Source organism: Monodon monoceros, unplaced genomic scaffold (genome assembly GCF_005190385.1).
Source record: "Monodon monoceros isolate NGI ecotype Baffin Bay Population unplaced genomic scaffold, NGI_Narwhal_1 Super_Scaffold_9, whole genome shotgun sequence".
Lineage (NCBI taxonomy): Eukaryota > Metazoa > Chordata > Mammalia > Artiodactyla > Monodontidae > Monodon > Monodon monoceros.
In genome coordinates this window covers 4,206,582-4,223,002 of record NW_021703786.1, presented here as the reverse complement: position 1 = coordinate 4,223,002, position 16,421 = coordinate 4,206,582, and the positions used below count along the sequence as shown (strand labels likewise).

Genomic DNA, 16,421 nt, shown 5'->3' with positions numbered 1-16,421 from the left:
AAGTGCTGTAGAGAGAAATTTTAAATGCAATTTTTTTTTTGTTTGTTTCCACAATAACCAATTTAATTATTGAGGATACAGGTCCTGTCTCATTCATACCCACAGCCCAATCAGTCCTTTTTCCAGCCCTTATGTTATAGCATTAAAAACTTTTACCTGGGTTTCCCTGGTGGCGCAGTGGTTGAGCGTCCACCTGACGATGCAGGGGACACGGGTTCGTGCCCCGGTCCGGGAAGATCCCACATGCCGTGGAGCGGCTGGGCCCGTGAGCCGTGGCCGCTGAGCCCGCGTGTCTGCAGCCTGTGCTCCGCAACGGGAGAGGCCACAACAGTGAGAGGCCCGCGTACTGCAAAAAAAACCAAAGAAGACAAAAAACTTTTACCAGATTGTATACAGAGTTCTAAAGCAAAACTCTCCTAGGAAATGAAGGGGAAATAAAAAATATCATCAGCTCACATACACTTTTCCCATACATACCTAAAATTACTAACATTTATTTTTTCTTATAAAATACTTACTGTAGAGAATTCTTAAAATATAGAAAAGGATAATGAATAAAATAAATATCACTAATAATGTCATCTAATATTTTCTTCAAGTTCTTCTATGGTACTTATATATAAAATACTGTTGTATCATACTGTAAACAGACTTCTGTTTTCTTTTATTTCCACTTAATGTTATATTGTTACATTTTCCCTGGGTCATTAAATATTATTAAATATTTTCCATCATGTTAGATATATTTTACTTATCAATAGATATTCTCCTGGTTTGAGGTCTATAGGTATTTATTTCTATTTTAAATAGTGCTTCAGAAAACCTTTTCAATACAATTTTTTTCTGGTCTAAAATTGTGGTTATTTGTGAGGAAAAATTCATAGTAGTAGAACTATAGGGTCAAAAAGTTTGAATATTTTTAAGGTTCTTGATAGGTATTCCAAGACTGATTTCCAGAAACTTTACAGTGATTTATAAATGCCCTAAAAATACTTGAGAATATTGACTTCATGTACCCTCCCCAACATAGGGTATTACTGTGTTTTAAACATGTTTTTTTTATCATATCTTAGGTAATTAATCAATAATTCTAGGAACGCCTCATATCACAGGTGGGGGAGGTTTGTTTCTAATTTCTTTGAAATTGGCAGGAAAGATGGCACTGGTATAGATTATTGAGGGAGTTTGAATAGGCTTAAAGATTGACTTCACAGAGTAAATTATACGGTTTCTGTCCTGGATAGTTTAGACATTTAACTCCTGTCAATGTGGGGGTACACTTGATCTCTTTCAAGTATTTTCCATTAGGATTTTTAGGAATAGCTTTTAAAGTAATTTTGATTGAATTAAATATTTTTTTAGAAAGGCCATTCTGTTTTCACTTGTTAAGACATTTTATCTTTAACTCAATTTCAAGGATGCTATGAGATGAGCCAGGAAGAAGGAAATTTGATCCTCAGTACCACATTTCATCAGTTCTAAGGCATATATTTTTCACATATAAATGTCTGAAACTGGGATGTGTAACAGTCATGGTCAGCGCTCTCGGATCCCTCTACAACTCTCATGAACATTAGCTCTGTGTGATTTTACTCCCAACATCCAGCACCTACATCTCTTTGTTGTAGGGCTGCATGAACCCACTTTGCCTACACAGAGCTAGAAGGACCTAGAAATTCATATCTCTCTCCCGGGCCTCCCATGCTTAACCAATGACTGTTGGTTCAGGGGTATAAATACTCCAGCTCCCTGGCCTCTACTTGGAAAACTGAAGCAGGGCTTACACTTTCCCCAGAGCTCCCTTGTGGGACTGAGCCAAAGTGCCATCCCCACCTCCACACCTTCTGATGGATGGGCTTTGCTTGACATCACACCCTTGTGTGGGCTTTTCTCCCTTCCCTATGTGTCAGTCCTATTTCTCTATTTTCCTACCATGTTTTTTTCCCCCCCTAGTTCAAACAAATTCTCACCTTGGGGAACCGAACATACGACAAGGTGTGTCTTACAACCCATGATGTCTTCCACTTCCTGTTGGCCAGGAAGGCAGTTAGGTTCACCCTTATACCACCAAAACTGTAAAAGGCAACTATAATGATACAGTTGTCTTTGCCTGGGCATGCATGAACTTGGTTGTTTTTCTTGTGGTATGAATGCACTGTTACTTTACTTTTCAGTAAATAAATCATTTAAGGACTATTTGAGGAAGGAATATGAATCCTGATTATTGTCTAAAAATCTTCTATTAAATCCTTTTGAAAAGATCAAAAAAAGTACCAGCATCAAAACTCAGAATAGATGTCAAGACCTGGGGAGAAATTCCTAGGAATAGTAGTGGAACAGTTCTTTAAGAAATGCTTCATTTTGATAGCAGGATGTTATTGTGAAAAATGTGGATGAAAACTCTGATTTAAAAGAGAGTTTCAGAAGAGTTCCACTATGAATATACAGAAGTTTTAGGAATATCACAATTTATTTGTATTTCATTTTCCTTTATATATACACATGATAAAAACTATGTTCAAATAGCTCTTAAGTTTACTTAAAAAGACATAAGACAAAAATCCAAAGTACTATGTCATATTTTAGATGCTTTTAAACAATTTTTGGTGATAGAAAAAATAATGGTAAGTCTTATAATTGATAGAGTCTTAAACTTGGTGAAATACTAATCAGGAATATGCTACTCAGAGACAGAAGGAATATAATCAATGAACAATCTTAGCGACGGTGGGAAAACTGAGATAACTTCATAGACTTTTCACCTAGTATGAGTCATAGTAGGGGTTACATTTGTGAGTGAGGGGCCACCATTTTGTCACATTCTTGAAATTCTGTAGACATTAGTCTATTAAATATTTCTTATTCCTCTAAAGTGTGTATGTGTGTACATATACACATATACGTGTATGTGTGTGTGCACACACACATTACTCAGAGAAGTAATCCATGCATTTAATTTGGTGCCAGCTTTTTATTTTTTAGTGGTGATCACGGAACTATATATAACTCATGTGATCACTGCACAAAAATAAAAAGCTGGCATTAGATTTAATGCATGGATTACTTCCCTGAATGATAAAACTACTCAGCATATAGAAATAGGATCTCCCCACAAACATCTTTTCATATTCCATTTCAGAGAAATGCCTGACCTGAACTGTCTATATGCCAAGGTAACTTTATTATCCACCCAATTTGTTTTGTCTTCCTGTTTTCTCACCCCATATTTTGCTGATGAAAGATGTATTTCTCTATTGCGAAACAGCACACACAAGCAATTCCAACGGACTTATAGATGGGATAATTTCTGCACCTTCAAAGTACTGTGGCAATACATAACTCCCTTGTACCAAATCAACTCTTTAGCAACATGATTAATTAACCTGTAAGAATAGAAGTTCAACACTGTTGCCTTGAAATGCACATGTATTTTGGTTTTAGGCTTTACTTACCCTTCCATACTAAAATCATTCTGTTGTAGTTTTCAAAATCTTGGGTAAATCAATAGTATTTGTGTATATGCTTTACAACTCTCCCACTGCAATCACACTGTGAGTTCTGTGGTCAAGCCTATGCAGCATACATTTCCTTCTTCTAGAAAAATCCATTACATCATTCCAACTTCAGTAGAACTAGCTGGTGTAAATGTTCTTAAACTCCCATCTCATTTTCTTTTTCATTCACTTTGGTTTTTTTCTGCTGGAAGCAGGAAGCAGCCAAAAGAGTTTTTGAAAGCAATGAATCACTTTTAAAATGTATTCTGTAAGCATTTGTTGAACAATACTCTGCCATGTTCTGTGAGAGGGGCAAAGAATAAGATATGGACTCTGACTCAAAGGGCTCAGAGTCTAGTAGGAGAGACACATGCCCCCCTTTCCCGCCCTAATTAATTGCAAGTATAGTGTGACAGAGGCTTTATTAAAAGGTTTGCAGCGATAGGGGGATGGGGTAGGATTTTAGAGCATGTCTCCTCCCAGTTAACCTTCTCACCCTCCAGGTTGTAGATAAAAATACCCCAATGTAACAATATATAAATAAGAAACAACGGACTATCTGAGCCAATCTCTCTTCCCATTTCCCTCCCAACTCCCCCTGATTTACTCACCTAGCTGTGATGTTGAGTGGGACAGCCACAGTGAGAGGGACTAGTTGGCTTTAACCAGAGCTCTGATGCTTGTTACCACGTGGAGACAGAAAGCACACAAGAGAGGGTAGGACCAGACCTCAAGCGTTGAGGACCCAGTAACCCAGTTCACTAGACAGAAATAAATTAGTAAATAAATGTAGTACCCCAATGGGTGGCTGGACAAATAGGTCAGCAACTCCTCTTGGGATGGAAGTTCATACTCCACCACCCCCGAGTGGGAAGAGGGGCTGGACAGAGGTATGAACAAGAGATAGTACCTAGAGTGCCGGTGCTGGCTGGGGGGAAGCAGCATGTGTTAGGATCTTCACAGAAGAGGTGTATCGAGGGGTGTCTTGGAAGGATGAAAAGGAATCTGCTGAGGGAATGAGGCAGGAGACGTTCCCTAGACAAAACAGTCTATCTGAGTGACTGTTGGGTGAGAAATGCTGCTGGAGGAAGAGAGGAAAGGGTCAGTTAATGGCAGGTGCTAGGAACTGAAGAGCAGCAAGGGGGCAATAGAATCAGATGTGTGTTTCAGAAAGATAATTCTGACAGAAGTGTGGTGGGTAGGTTGATGGGGACAGGTGTGGTAGAGAGAGAGAAAGGTATATTGCCTCCATTGCCATTATGCAGGTAATAAATGAGAAAGACCTGAAAAGCAAATAGGCAGTGTTTGCATGGATCAGAGAAAGGGGAATGTATTAAGAAATGTTCTAGAAACAGTACATGTCTTTTTCTTTCTCCCAAGCTCACCAAGCATGTCAGTCACTACCTGTGAATGCAGAGGCAGACAGGCCAGAAGACATCGGGGTAGGGAATAAGTGATCTCGACCAATACTAATCTCAGTCAACTTGCAGTTTCCCTCCATTCTGGGGAGTCATTGCTAAACTCTGGGAGGCTTACTTAGTGCCAGGGCACTCTGGGTTTAGATGGTCTGTTGTCACTATCCAAGTTGGGTTTCACTGAGAGGCCATGTGGACTGAATAGAAAACATCTTCATTTAGGTCCAGTGGGTCTTCCTGCTACTCCTGTGATCCTTTTGGGTTCATGGGAATCAATATGATCTTCCAGTTTGGACCACACTGGGCTAGAGGAAGCTCACTGAAATTGTCCAAGGCTCTATCTGCCTATACACAGCATGTGTAATAATAATTCCCACAGCCAGGGGAATTATTTCCTAGACAGGGAGTAGGAAAGCCTTGCTCTTCCACATCATATGTGCTCTCAGATCTTTGATCTAAATCATGAATCCTTTCCAATTCCCTAAGGAGCCAGACCTTTGAAACTTAAAAGAGCATGTGTTCCTCTGCTTACTGATGCCACACACCTTTCTTGAGACAGTGAACATTAAATGGACTAGAAGTTCAGCTATGGAATAAAAAAGGGGAATAAAGAAAATAAGTGTAAAAAGCTTTGGTTAATTTCAGTTGAATGTCCTTTGCATAAAATATAAAGCACGGGCTTCCCTGGTGGCGCAGTGGTTGAGAGTCCGTCTGCCGATGCAGGCGACACGGGTTCGTGCCCCAGTCTGGGAAGATCCCACATGCCACGGAGTGGCTCGGCCCGTGAGCCATGGCCGCTGAGCCTGCGCGTCCAGACCCTGTGCTCCGCAACGGGAGAGGCCACAACAGTGAGCGGCCTGCGTACCGAAAAGAAAGAAAGAAAGAAAAAAAAAATATATATATATATAAAAATCACATAGGGGCTAGGATCACATATGTTTTGCACTGTATCTCTAGGACTTTGCAGTGTTTGCCATCTGGTAGCACTCAGTGTTTAAAGTGAATAAAGGAATACAAGGGCATGAGAGTTAAAGTGGGAACTAAGTCTTAGCTATGGACAGCACATTATACATTCAATTTGGCAAGTATGCATGGAACACCTACTATGTGACAGGCACTGTGTTAGATCCTCCTCCATGGTGCTAGATCCTTCCTAGAATGGTGAATGAGGCAGATAAATCCCTGTCATCAAGGAACGTACTCTCATTCTTACTCCCGTTATTAAGGAAGACAAAACACAAATAGATCATTACAAATTGATAAATAATGTACAAGGAATAAACAGGGTAAAGTGACAGATAACATTTTAGTGATGGGGGAACAGGAATGAAGAGGGGTCAGAGCTACTAATCTGATTGCACTTTCCCTCAGACCACCCCTGTATGCTGAGAGTGAAATTCAAACTTAAAAAAAAAAAAAGTAGTATTAGTTAAATGTTAAAAAGTCATATGAAGAAAGCAAATACAGAACTGCATTTAATATTTACATAATCATCATGCAGGCACAATGATATTACATGTGGATAGCTAGAGTTAAAACATCTTGGGATTTTATTTCTAAAGTTAAGTTTTATGGGCGTATTCTATTTAAAGTTCTTTTCATCCTCAAAATTTATATGCAATAAAGTATGTAAGTTGTTTTAATGTTAGCTTAGTTCTTTTTGTTCTGTATGTTGTAAAATTCAAGTTTGTTGACTTTTGAAATAGTTGCATTTTACTTAGCAAAGAAAATAAAAATGTCCATTTCCCCCTAGAAAAAGGATAATACTTTCTAATTTTGCAAATACTTTATGAAAGTATCATTTGACTCTGTATTTTTACAGCTGCTTAGAATTTATTATTGGAGAGGCCCTTCATACAGTATGTTCCTTTTCTTTTATTTCTAGTCAAAGGGTGTTGTTAATATTATTTTGGAATTATTCAAATTTAAGAGAGTGATAAAGGGCCTCTCTTCAGGGGTTCTTATTAACCAAACCCCTAACTTCTCACTCCTTTAAGGAAAAATACAAGGTTTTTGAGAGAAAAGGAAAGAAAGGAAAAAAGGGTTTTAGACTATGAGCTTCTTGATTTGGGAATCAGAACTACTCAGTGTGTTATCTTCAAGGCCTTGCATCTTGTCTGGCATCTCGCAGGTGCTCAGGAAATGGTTGCTGAGCTGAACTGGTTTGGGAAGAGTCAGGGGAATACTATCCCCTCACAGAAATGGGGAAATCAAGGCTCAAAGTTCATTTGTATTGTGCTTTGCACTTTACCAAGGCCTCTCACCCCAGTTAACTAATTTAAAAGTCAGTCCTCCACGGGGAGGGGGAAGGGTAAGCTGGGACAAAGTGAGAGAGTGGCATGGACATATATACACTACCAAACGTAAAATAGACAGCTAGTGAGAAGCAGCCGCATAGCACAGGGAGATCAGCTCTGTGCTTTGTGACCACCTAGAGGGGTGGGATAGGGAGGATAGGAGGGAGATGCAAGAGGGAGGAGATATGGGGATATATGTATATGTATAGCTGATGCACTTTGTTATAAAGCAGAAACTAACACACCATTGTAAAGCAATTATACTCCAATAAAGATGTTAAAAAAAATAAAATAAAAAAGTAAAAGTTGGTCCTCGCCACCATTATATATAAAGTAGGAAAGGTCAATACTTTCAAATAAAAAGATGACAGTAATTACGTGTTTGACGTACAGTGAATTGGTCACTGCTAGACTCCCCTATATACAGAGTCAGCCTCTGCTGTCAAGGGACAACTAAAACCCAATGATGAAAAAATTCAGGTCTTTAGATAGTGATGGAAAAAGGATTACTCTATGGACAAAAACAATCAGAAAAGTTATTGGCAGTCTTTCGACTAAAAAATTGTTCTATAATATAGAGAAGAAAAGCTCTTATACACTATTGCTGGTAGTGTAAATTGGTCCTATTTTTATGGAGGAGAATTTGTGAATTTATACCAAAATTAAAATGAACATAACTTTGATGTAGTAATTTACTTTTATGAATGTATCCTCACTATAGGCATACTGGCATAAGAGTACATAGATGTATGAGGAAAAGGATTTAATGAATATGAGAATGTTCACTGTGGCATTGTTAGTAACAGAAGACAATTTATTTTTACTTTTTTTATTTTTATTTATTTATTTATTTATTTTATTTTATTTTATTTTTTGCGGTACACGGGCCTCTCACTGTTGTGGCCTCTCCCGATGCGGAGCACAGGCTCCAGACGCGCAGGCTCAGCGACCATGGCTCACGGGCCCAGCCACTCTGCGGCATGTGGGATCTTCCCGGATCGGGGCACGAACCCGTGCCCCCTGCATCGGCAGGCGGACTCTCAACAACTGCGCCACTAGGGAAGCCTGACAATTTAAATTAGTCTAAGTGCTCATCAATAGATTGTTGGCTACAGAAATTAGGTGTTATCTGGGTAGTGATATTTTATGGAGACATTTGAGGTATAACATTAATCTATGTATCACCATGAAAAAAATGACCATAATATATTAAGTCAAAAGAAAGATACTTAACAGTATGATTTCCTTTGAGTAAAAATTCTCATGAAAGTATTAGTGATAGCTACCTTGGGAAAGTGAGATAGGCTATCTTTTGACTTTATTCAATTCCATACTACTTGATTCTTTTTTTAATGGAAATAGATTATTTTTAAAATAAAAAAATTTAAGAGAAGCTATTCAATTCTGACTACCTGAGAAGCTTTTAACTTCTTAGCCAACAGCAAGTAGCCGCCAGGAAATGATCGGCTTTTGCCCTACTTCACCATAGTGCCTAGTACTGTGCTTGGCTCACTGTTGGTGCTCGGTCAATATTCTGAGATTAAATACGTAAGGAAGGCTAAGCCAGGTCACTCTTTAGTAAAGTGAGATGGAAGCATGTAAGAACATTGAGATTTTTAGATCCTACAATCTGAGTCAGTGGGTCAACAGAGAAGAGTTTACAATGACCACAACAATAGTTGACTTAAAGAAAGATGGGCTATATAAATGTCAACTCACTCTGAAATAATTGGGGGATTCTACTTGCATTGAATAAGGATTCTTAATGACTCCCCACCATATGTTTCTTTGAGCATCTCTTGAGGCATTCATCTGTGGGTTCAGAGGTCACAGAAGCATAAAGATGAAGAAATCTCAGTCAGTGCTCAAATGGTCCAGCCAGTTCAGACCCTGAACTCCTCAGCAACAGTCTTGCAGTAAGGAGTTCAGCCTGACAGAACACTTCCTGGGACATGGTTTCCACTTACTCCTGGGGAATTCTTTCCTGATGTGTTCTGACTATGAGGAAGTTCCTTAGCACACCGAACTTGAATCTGCCTCTTTGTAAAACTGACCCCCGGACCCCAGCTCTGCCGCCAGTGTCACACACAATGGCTCTAACTGGCTCTGCAGTGGTTTAAGAGAATGGGCCCCGCAAGACTTGCCTTGAGCCCCAGTTTCCACACGTAGGTGATAAATCACCCTGAGGCAAAGGTCAGCAACTCTCTCTAATCCTAAACTTGTTTACAAAATGAAGATGATCATAGTTTCTACCTCATGGGGTTGTTTTAAGAAGATAATGAAATAATACATGCAAATTATCTGTCACGAATGTATGGCACAAAATGCCCAATAAATAATTTCATTACGATTTTTGTAGGCCTTTTCCATTAGGTATTCGATTAGGAAGCAGGAAGGAAAGTGGCACCAAATGGTAAAGTTAACCTATGAGGCGTCCGCCAGTGAACTGCTTCCTGAGGATCTTGATGCCAAGTGACTTGAGCATCTTCTGTGTCTTCCTCACTAGAAACAAATTAGAAAAACACTCCCAGGAAGGGGAGGGACACTTCATACCATTAATTTGGCAACCACAAATAGTCTGTACTTTCACAATTATAGATACTAATTTATAAAAGTAACTTGGGGTGTTTGAGAATCTCACTCACCTCTGGGGGACACAAGGAAAGAGCTCCTTCAGGGCCTTCTCTCAAAACTTGTCTCCCTGCAGCTTCCGAATACTCAAAGAGCTGTCAGAGGAAACACAAGTTTCTCCAGCCATTCTGAAACTTTTCTCAGGGCTAATGACTACCTATCAGCCTGGATTTGACTTATGTTATCATTCAAGACATAAATTATAAATCGTACATATATTCAGGAATGTGTGCATGGGCATAATGTACACATATATTTACAACATAGATCTATACAATATACCATATGAAATGTAGTAGACTAGGAGACTCAAGATCTAGGTCTAAGTTTGACCTCACTGTGTGAGCTCTCAGGATCTCAGTTTACTCATCTATATAAATGGTTACAATGGATGATTCTGACACTATATTCTAAGGAGTTTTAGGTTTGCATAGCAGTGCTGGGGGCTGTTTTAATTGGGCTTCAGGCCTCCATCTTGTTTGAAGCAGGACAGCAATATTTAAAAAAAAAATCTGTTACAAATATTGAGATTCTGTTTAAGAATTCACTTGAAAAATGAGTCTTTTTCGCCAAAAGATGTTTGAAAATCACTGAGTCAAGTGATCCTCAAGGCTCCGAGTTCCTTTTTCTTGTATTTCAGAGGTGGGGAGGGCGGGAGAGAGAGAAAGAGAGAAGGGAGTGAGGAGAGGAAGAGGGAAAGGAAGAAGAAGAGCAGTGGTGGTGGTGGGGAGAAGAGGAGGCCAGACAGACACGGTAACGTCTCTGTGTTATCACGGATGGTTTGGGAACAGTATTCTGATTAATTAATGATTCTTGCTCACTTGCTTCCTCAGTACAGTACATCACCTAACTATATAACGACACTGCGTAAGGATAAGTCCCTTTTTGTTATTCAGTTGGTACTTAATGCCCAGAGCATTTAAAATGACTTCCTCCTCCCTGCCCACCCCCCACCCCAACTTCCCAGCCCCAGGTTTCAATCATTAAATGGAGAGAAAATCTTTAGCACTCCAAGTCAATGGCTCATTCCTTCCAAAAACTGTCTAGTAGCATCCTTACAATAAGATGAAATAAGATCGGAAGCATAATCGGTCTGGAGGCTGATATCAGCAATAATGAGGCCAGTCTGGAATGCACAGCAGAGGAGTTCAAGGATGTCTCTTTTGATACATAGATTCCGGATGCCCCTCTATTCATCAGCTCCCCTCAACACTCCCTCTGGCAAGGACAACCCAGCAGGGCAAATCCCACGAGGGAGTCGGTCCCTTTACTTTAGAAAAATGTGAGCTGCTGAAAGAAGCCCATTGAATCAACATCACAAAGCCATGCCCCTGCTTGGTGAGTGTTTGGGGGAAGGGTTTATAGGAGAACCATGAGGTTGGGTGGGGGCCATGTTTGAATGAACAAGTGCCCCCTGCGTCTCTGTGGCCCCAGGGGTACACAGCTGTGGAGCTCAGCTGCATCAACAGAGACATGCGACCCTGTGTGTCGGGCTGCGACCTGCCTCTGCAGGGACAGCAGGGTGTGGGGCAAAGGGGCCTGGACACGGAATCGGAAGGTGAGGGTGTGAGCCTCAGCTCCAGGACAAGGTGCTTCATTTCTCTGAACTGCTCTTTTCCTAACTGAAAAATACCCAGTGGAGTTGCCTCACAGGCGTGCTGTATGGTTTACATAAAACAGGGTCTGAAAAGCATTTTGTAAATTAGAAAGCATCATAAAGATGTAAGCTATATATCCAGTGGCCTGTGGAAAACTTGCTTAAATCACTTTCCTAAGGTACGCATATAAGAGGTTAGTGAATTACCAAATAAATGAAGTGTTTCACTATGTTCACATAGTTTTCAATATGTCTTAATTATAAAAACCCCTGTGTCTGATATTCTATAAAGAACTAACTATAAAATTACATATGAAAAATTATATATATTATAAAATCTAATTACATATGATTTCAAAAACAGGACTAGATTATTCCTAAAGAACTACTGTAGTGGCAATTAATTTTGTAAATGTATACAGTTATACCAAAAAGTTTTACAAAAATAGCTTAAATCCAATCTCCATTTCACTTCACTAAATAGTGTGTGGTTTACTCCTATTTTAGATGTCGCGTGTCAGAGTCCTCCACGTCGATCGAGATGCCAGAAGACCATGGACCGCAGCTTCCCACAGAAAACCATCAATTCTTCTGGTCAGGAAGTTCTCTGGAGCAATCCTCTTCGTTCTCCTCTGAGCAGGACAGGGTCAGTGCGCTCATCACGGGATGCATCCAGGATGTAGTCTGTGTTACGTGACTTGGGAAGAAAAAGGGATACAATTACAATCCGAAAGACTGTACTTCTACCCACCGTGCAAGCAGTGATCCCTCAGCGACACTGCTTCCACCCTACTGCAGTCTCCTGAATTAGGAAGCTGTTGGAACTGGATCCAATAGTTTTTAAAAGTCTTAGATACGTTTTTAGGTTCAACAAAACCCATTTTTTTCTTTATTCTTTGGTAAAAACAAAACCAAAAACAAAAGAATGCAGGAGAATGTGTCATCTTTGACTCCTCACTCTTCTTTATCCATCAGCAAGTCCTGTGATTGTCTTTCTGTAACATCTCTGGAATCTTTTCCTTTCTCCTTTTCCAACGCTATGGCCTGGGTCACTGAAACAGCTTGTCTCTTTGCCTCTGTTCTAGTTTTTTAATTCATCCTCCACTCCAGCCAAGAGATCTTCCTAAATGACAGATCATACACTGCTGCTCACCTGCTAAAAATTCAGTGCCAACTAATGCCTTCTGGATCAAATACATATTCCATAGTATGAAATACCTTGTTTCTTACCTGCCTCAACAATACTTTCTTCTCTGCTACAATCTTCCCCCTTCCCGTCTTGTTTATTCAGCTAACTCAAACTAATTCTAAAGAACCAAATCTCCCTCTAGATTCCTCCAATCTGTGCCCATGGCCTTATCTCTTATACCGTATTACAAATGCCTGTTTATTTTTAGACCTTTGTACTGCATACAAAGCTCCTTTAGGGCAGGAGCTGTTTCTTATCTCTGAGTCTATGGTACCTAACATATTCTCAGAACAAGTAACTAGGCGTTTCGGGGAAGAACACAAGCAGAGGTAAGGAAGGACGTACAAATATATGGGGCATGTTCAGGAAGTGGTGAAACATCACTACTTGTGCCCCTACCTGATGCATGGTGTTTTTTAGACCTAGTATCCAACTCCCAGCCTTCAGCTGGATGACTCGCCTAAATCCACCACTATCTGCCCAGCTCCTGGGTCCTGGACAGACAGCTTCTGGAATAGGATGACTTATTCCTTCTCCTTGGATCCTTGTTCTAGCCCTGGCTTACCTCGCTGCCCTATCCATCCTAGATCAGTTTCCCCTGCCCCCATCCTACCCAAACTCAACCTCAGAGAAGCATCATGTCTTAGATCAAGTCCATCTGAGGGCTGGCACTTATGAGCATCAAATAAGATTGTGGATCTCAAAGTATCTCCTACTTCCTAAAATATTACAGAATAACATTTCTGAAGTGTGTTATAAGGGTTTTTAATACATATTATGTGAAGAAGAGAATTCTATGGTCAAATAACTTTGAGATACACTAGTTTAAACGTAGTTAAGTAGGTTTTTTTTACTGTAGGATTTCCCAGAGCCCTAAATATACTAATGTGTCTTACGACTCTCCAAGAGTTTATAATATTACTCAAACTAACATGCCCTATTAGCACGCATGGGATGAGTGTGCCTTTGAGCACAATTTGGGATCTGTCACAAAGAGGCACTTACTTTAGTGCCTGTTGATGACAATAACTGAAATGTTGCACTTGGTACCCATGGTCAGTTTCACTGTTATTACAGGATTTGGTTTGTTTTCAGTCCTATATTCTAAATTCTATCCCTATCCCCCAAAACAAATTGTTCAACTCTTCTGTTTAAATATTGAAAATGCAGCTTTCCATGGAAGAAGATCACTTATAGTTTCACGATAGAGTAAATGCACTTAAGTTGTTTAAGATGGAGGTAGATGTGGCAAGGCCCAGATATCTTCATAGTTTCAAAACCTCAGAGTGTGGTTAAGTGATACAAAGAATAGTTATTCTCTTGACAGTAATCCATGTTACTATTACCTCTTTAAAATGGTTTAGTGCGATTTCTTATTATGGAGGCTAAACTTACAAAGCATTTGATTCTGCACAGGTTAACTTCATTTCAAGGCTTTTGTAAAGCTGGAAAGCTGCCTAAATTGAAAGTGGTTTTAAAGAATTACCAGTGAGTGTAACACAGAGGGCTAGAATACCACTGCAAGGGGAAATGAGGACACATTGTCCCGTACAACGTACCTGTTTAAAACTGAAAGGAAAAGCTTGATGGGATATCTTAGTATATTTACTTTACTGTTTATCAGCACATTTATAATATGTTAGTCCAAAGAAGAGACTTTAATTTAGATTATTATAAATCCTTCCTCCCCTACAATGCTCCTTAACTGGGGAGGCTGGAAAGGAAGAAAAACAGGCACAATTAATTACCTGAGGGGTAAGGTCGGGTACACACTTTCTTATGTGACTTAAAAAAAATTCTCACGTTTGAAATATTATAACTGCCCATATATGGACATTCCACTGAATTGATAATATAAAATAAGCAAAAGTAAAATGTTTAAGAAGAAAATGTAGTTATAGACTCTGAACAATGAATATTAGAAAGTTCTGCCAGAAAGTCATCCTTGACAGTAAACTTCATTTGGCACTTTTTAATCAACAAGTCAACATCTGATCTTTCTCCAAATACAAAATAATACCATAAAATATTAAATGATTAATCTTATGTTCATAATACACTTCTCTGTACACAATTGAAAAACACACACCTTAGCGCCAAACATGCAAATACAATAGCCAATCACTAGAAAAAATAAAACACATCCAGAACCAATGCTTCTAAAACACAGGTAATGCATGTAAAGTGCCTGGTGAAGAGTAGATATTCAATAATGATCATGGCTGTTTTTTTGTTTTTTGTTAATAATTAGGGCTTTCTGAATATTGTAAGAAAAACTTGGAATTCTTCCTGTGATGCTGGAACGGGGCCTTTTGTGTGTATACGATTCAATTTTATGTCCTGGTGAGCATGGTGACTAAAGAGCTTTGACATAATCGGTATGATGAGATAATCCCAGATTTACTGGCTTGGAGAACATTCTACTATTAGAAATATTTCCTCTCTGATTTGTGTGCTTGGTAATTCAACTGAGAAGAGAGAGAATAAATCAACCCTGTTGACTCTGTTTAATTAATAAAGACCCCATTGTTCACAAAGTGAGATGCTGCTACTTAGTATGAAAAATTTAGAGGTCTGGAAAATAAATGAGGCTGACTGTGAAACATGAAAATCTTCCATTTGAACATACAGTACCTCTGGGAAATGTTCCTGCAGAGAGTGTATCTGACCTGATTTGGGGAGTAATCAACAGCAGTTCAGATATATTTGAAAATCTAAAAAGCCTAATACTACTTGCCTCTGAATGACTGCCAAATCTGTTGTTGGAAAACAGTAATATTTGAGCTGGGAAGATGGCAGTGTTGTGTGGTTTATTTTATAATATTAGTAATTTGAAGGACATATTTTAGCGCTTATAAAAAAAATAAACCCTAAGAGAACATGCTTTATTTTATTGCCAAAGAAATGTAAGTGAATTATTTAAATTCCATTATAATTACCTTCCTTATGTTTCTTACCTCCTAGCATGCAAAATGCTTTCTTTCTAAATAAAAATTTAGGACAGTCAGTTAAGAGAAAAGTGGTTTAAAGACAAAAAGAACACAAGTTTTGTAGAAATTCATTCTTATAATAGTCTGTGATGAAGAAAGAGGTTCTTTTGTTAATCTTCCATTGTAAATGGTACTATTTATATGTAATTGTGAATTTAGCAAGATTGCATATATTATCTTTTTAAGATAAAGCTGCAGAATAATAAGCCAAAGTAATTAACTTACAATGTCCTTTTTTTACAGAGAGCAGGGTAATCTTATGTATATAATATTCATATGAACCAGAAAATAAAGACAAATATATATGTTAATCCAAAATGTTTCTGGTATCAGTACTTGGAATCACTGAAAAATTTTACAACTGGCCATAAGCTTCAAGTAGTAATGAAAATAAAAGATTTAATAAAAAATATTCCCAATTGAAAACAAATCAGAAGGGAAGAACAGAAAGTGAACCATGTCAATAAAATTATAAAAAAGTCACCAAACCTTGGTGAGGCAGCATGTAATCTTGTCAGACACTGGTTATGAGAATGACTACAGATTAGTAATAGAAAGTATCCATTCCAAAACATGTTTAAGAGAAAATTGCAAGCAGTTTATTTCCACTGATATATAAAGAGTTCCCTCTTACATAACTTTGGAAATATACTCCTAAAATCAAAATGAGTATTTCCCATTAATGAACTCTGTAAATATCACAGAATACTTTGAGAATTTTGTAATTAGGCATTTGGAAATCCAGTGAGGCTCTGATCAAACATTAGCAGGATCCCATTCAAATCTTTACATTCTTGAAGACAAATTT

General features: G+C 38.7%; 1 protein-coding gene across 5 annotated transcripts in view; it reads right to left on the bottom strand.

Annotated features, from left to right (window-relative positions):
- Positions 1-11,716: 11,716 nt before the first annotated feature.
- Positions 11,717-16,421, bottom strand: part of STXBP4 (syntaxin binding protein 4) — a 180,306-nt gene continuing 175,601 nt past the window's right edge. For 4 of the 5 annotated variants that reach the window (XM_029211804.1, XM_029211807.1, XM_029211805.1 and 1 more), the window contains one exon: positions 11,717-12,131. In XM_029211804.1, the coding sequence (XP_029067637.1) occupies positions 12,017-12,131 (115 nt within the window). In that variant the 3' untranslated portion in view covers positions 11,717-12,016. The remainder of the gene's footprint in view (positions 12,132-16,421) is intronic. The other variant, XM_029211808.1, reaches the window with a different exon arrangement.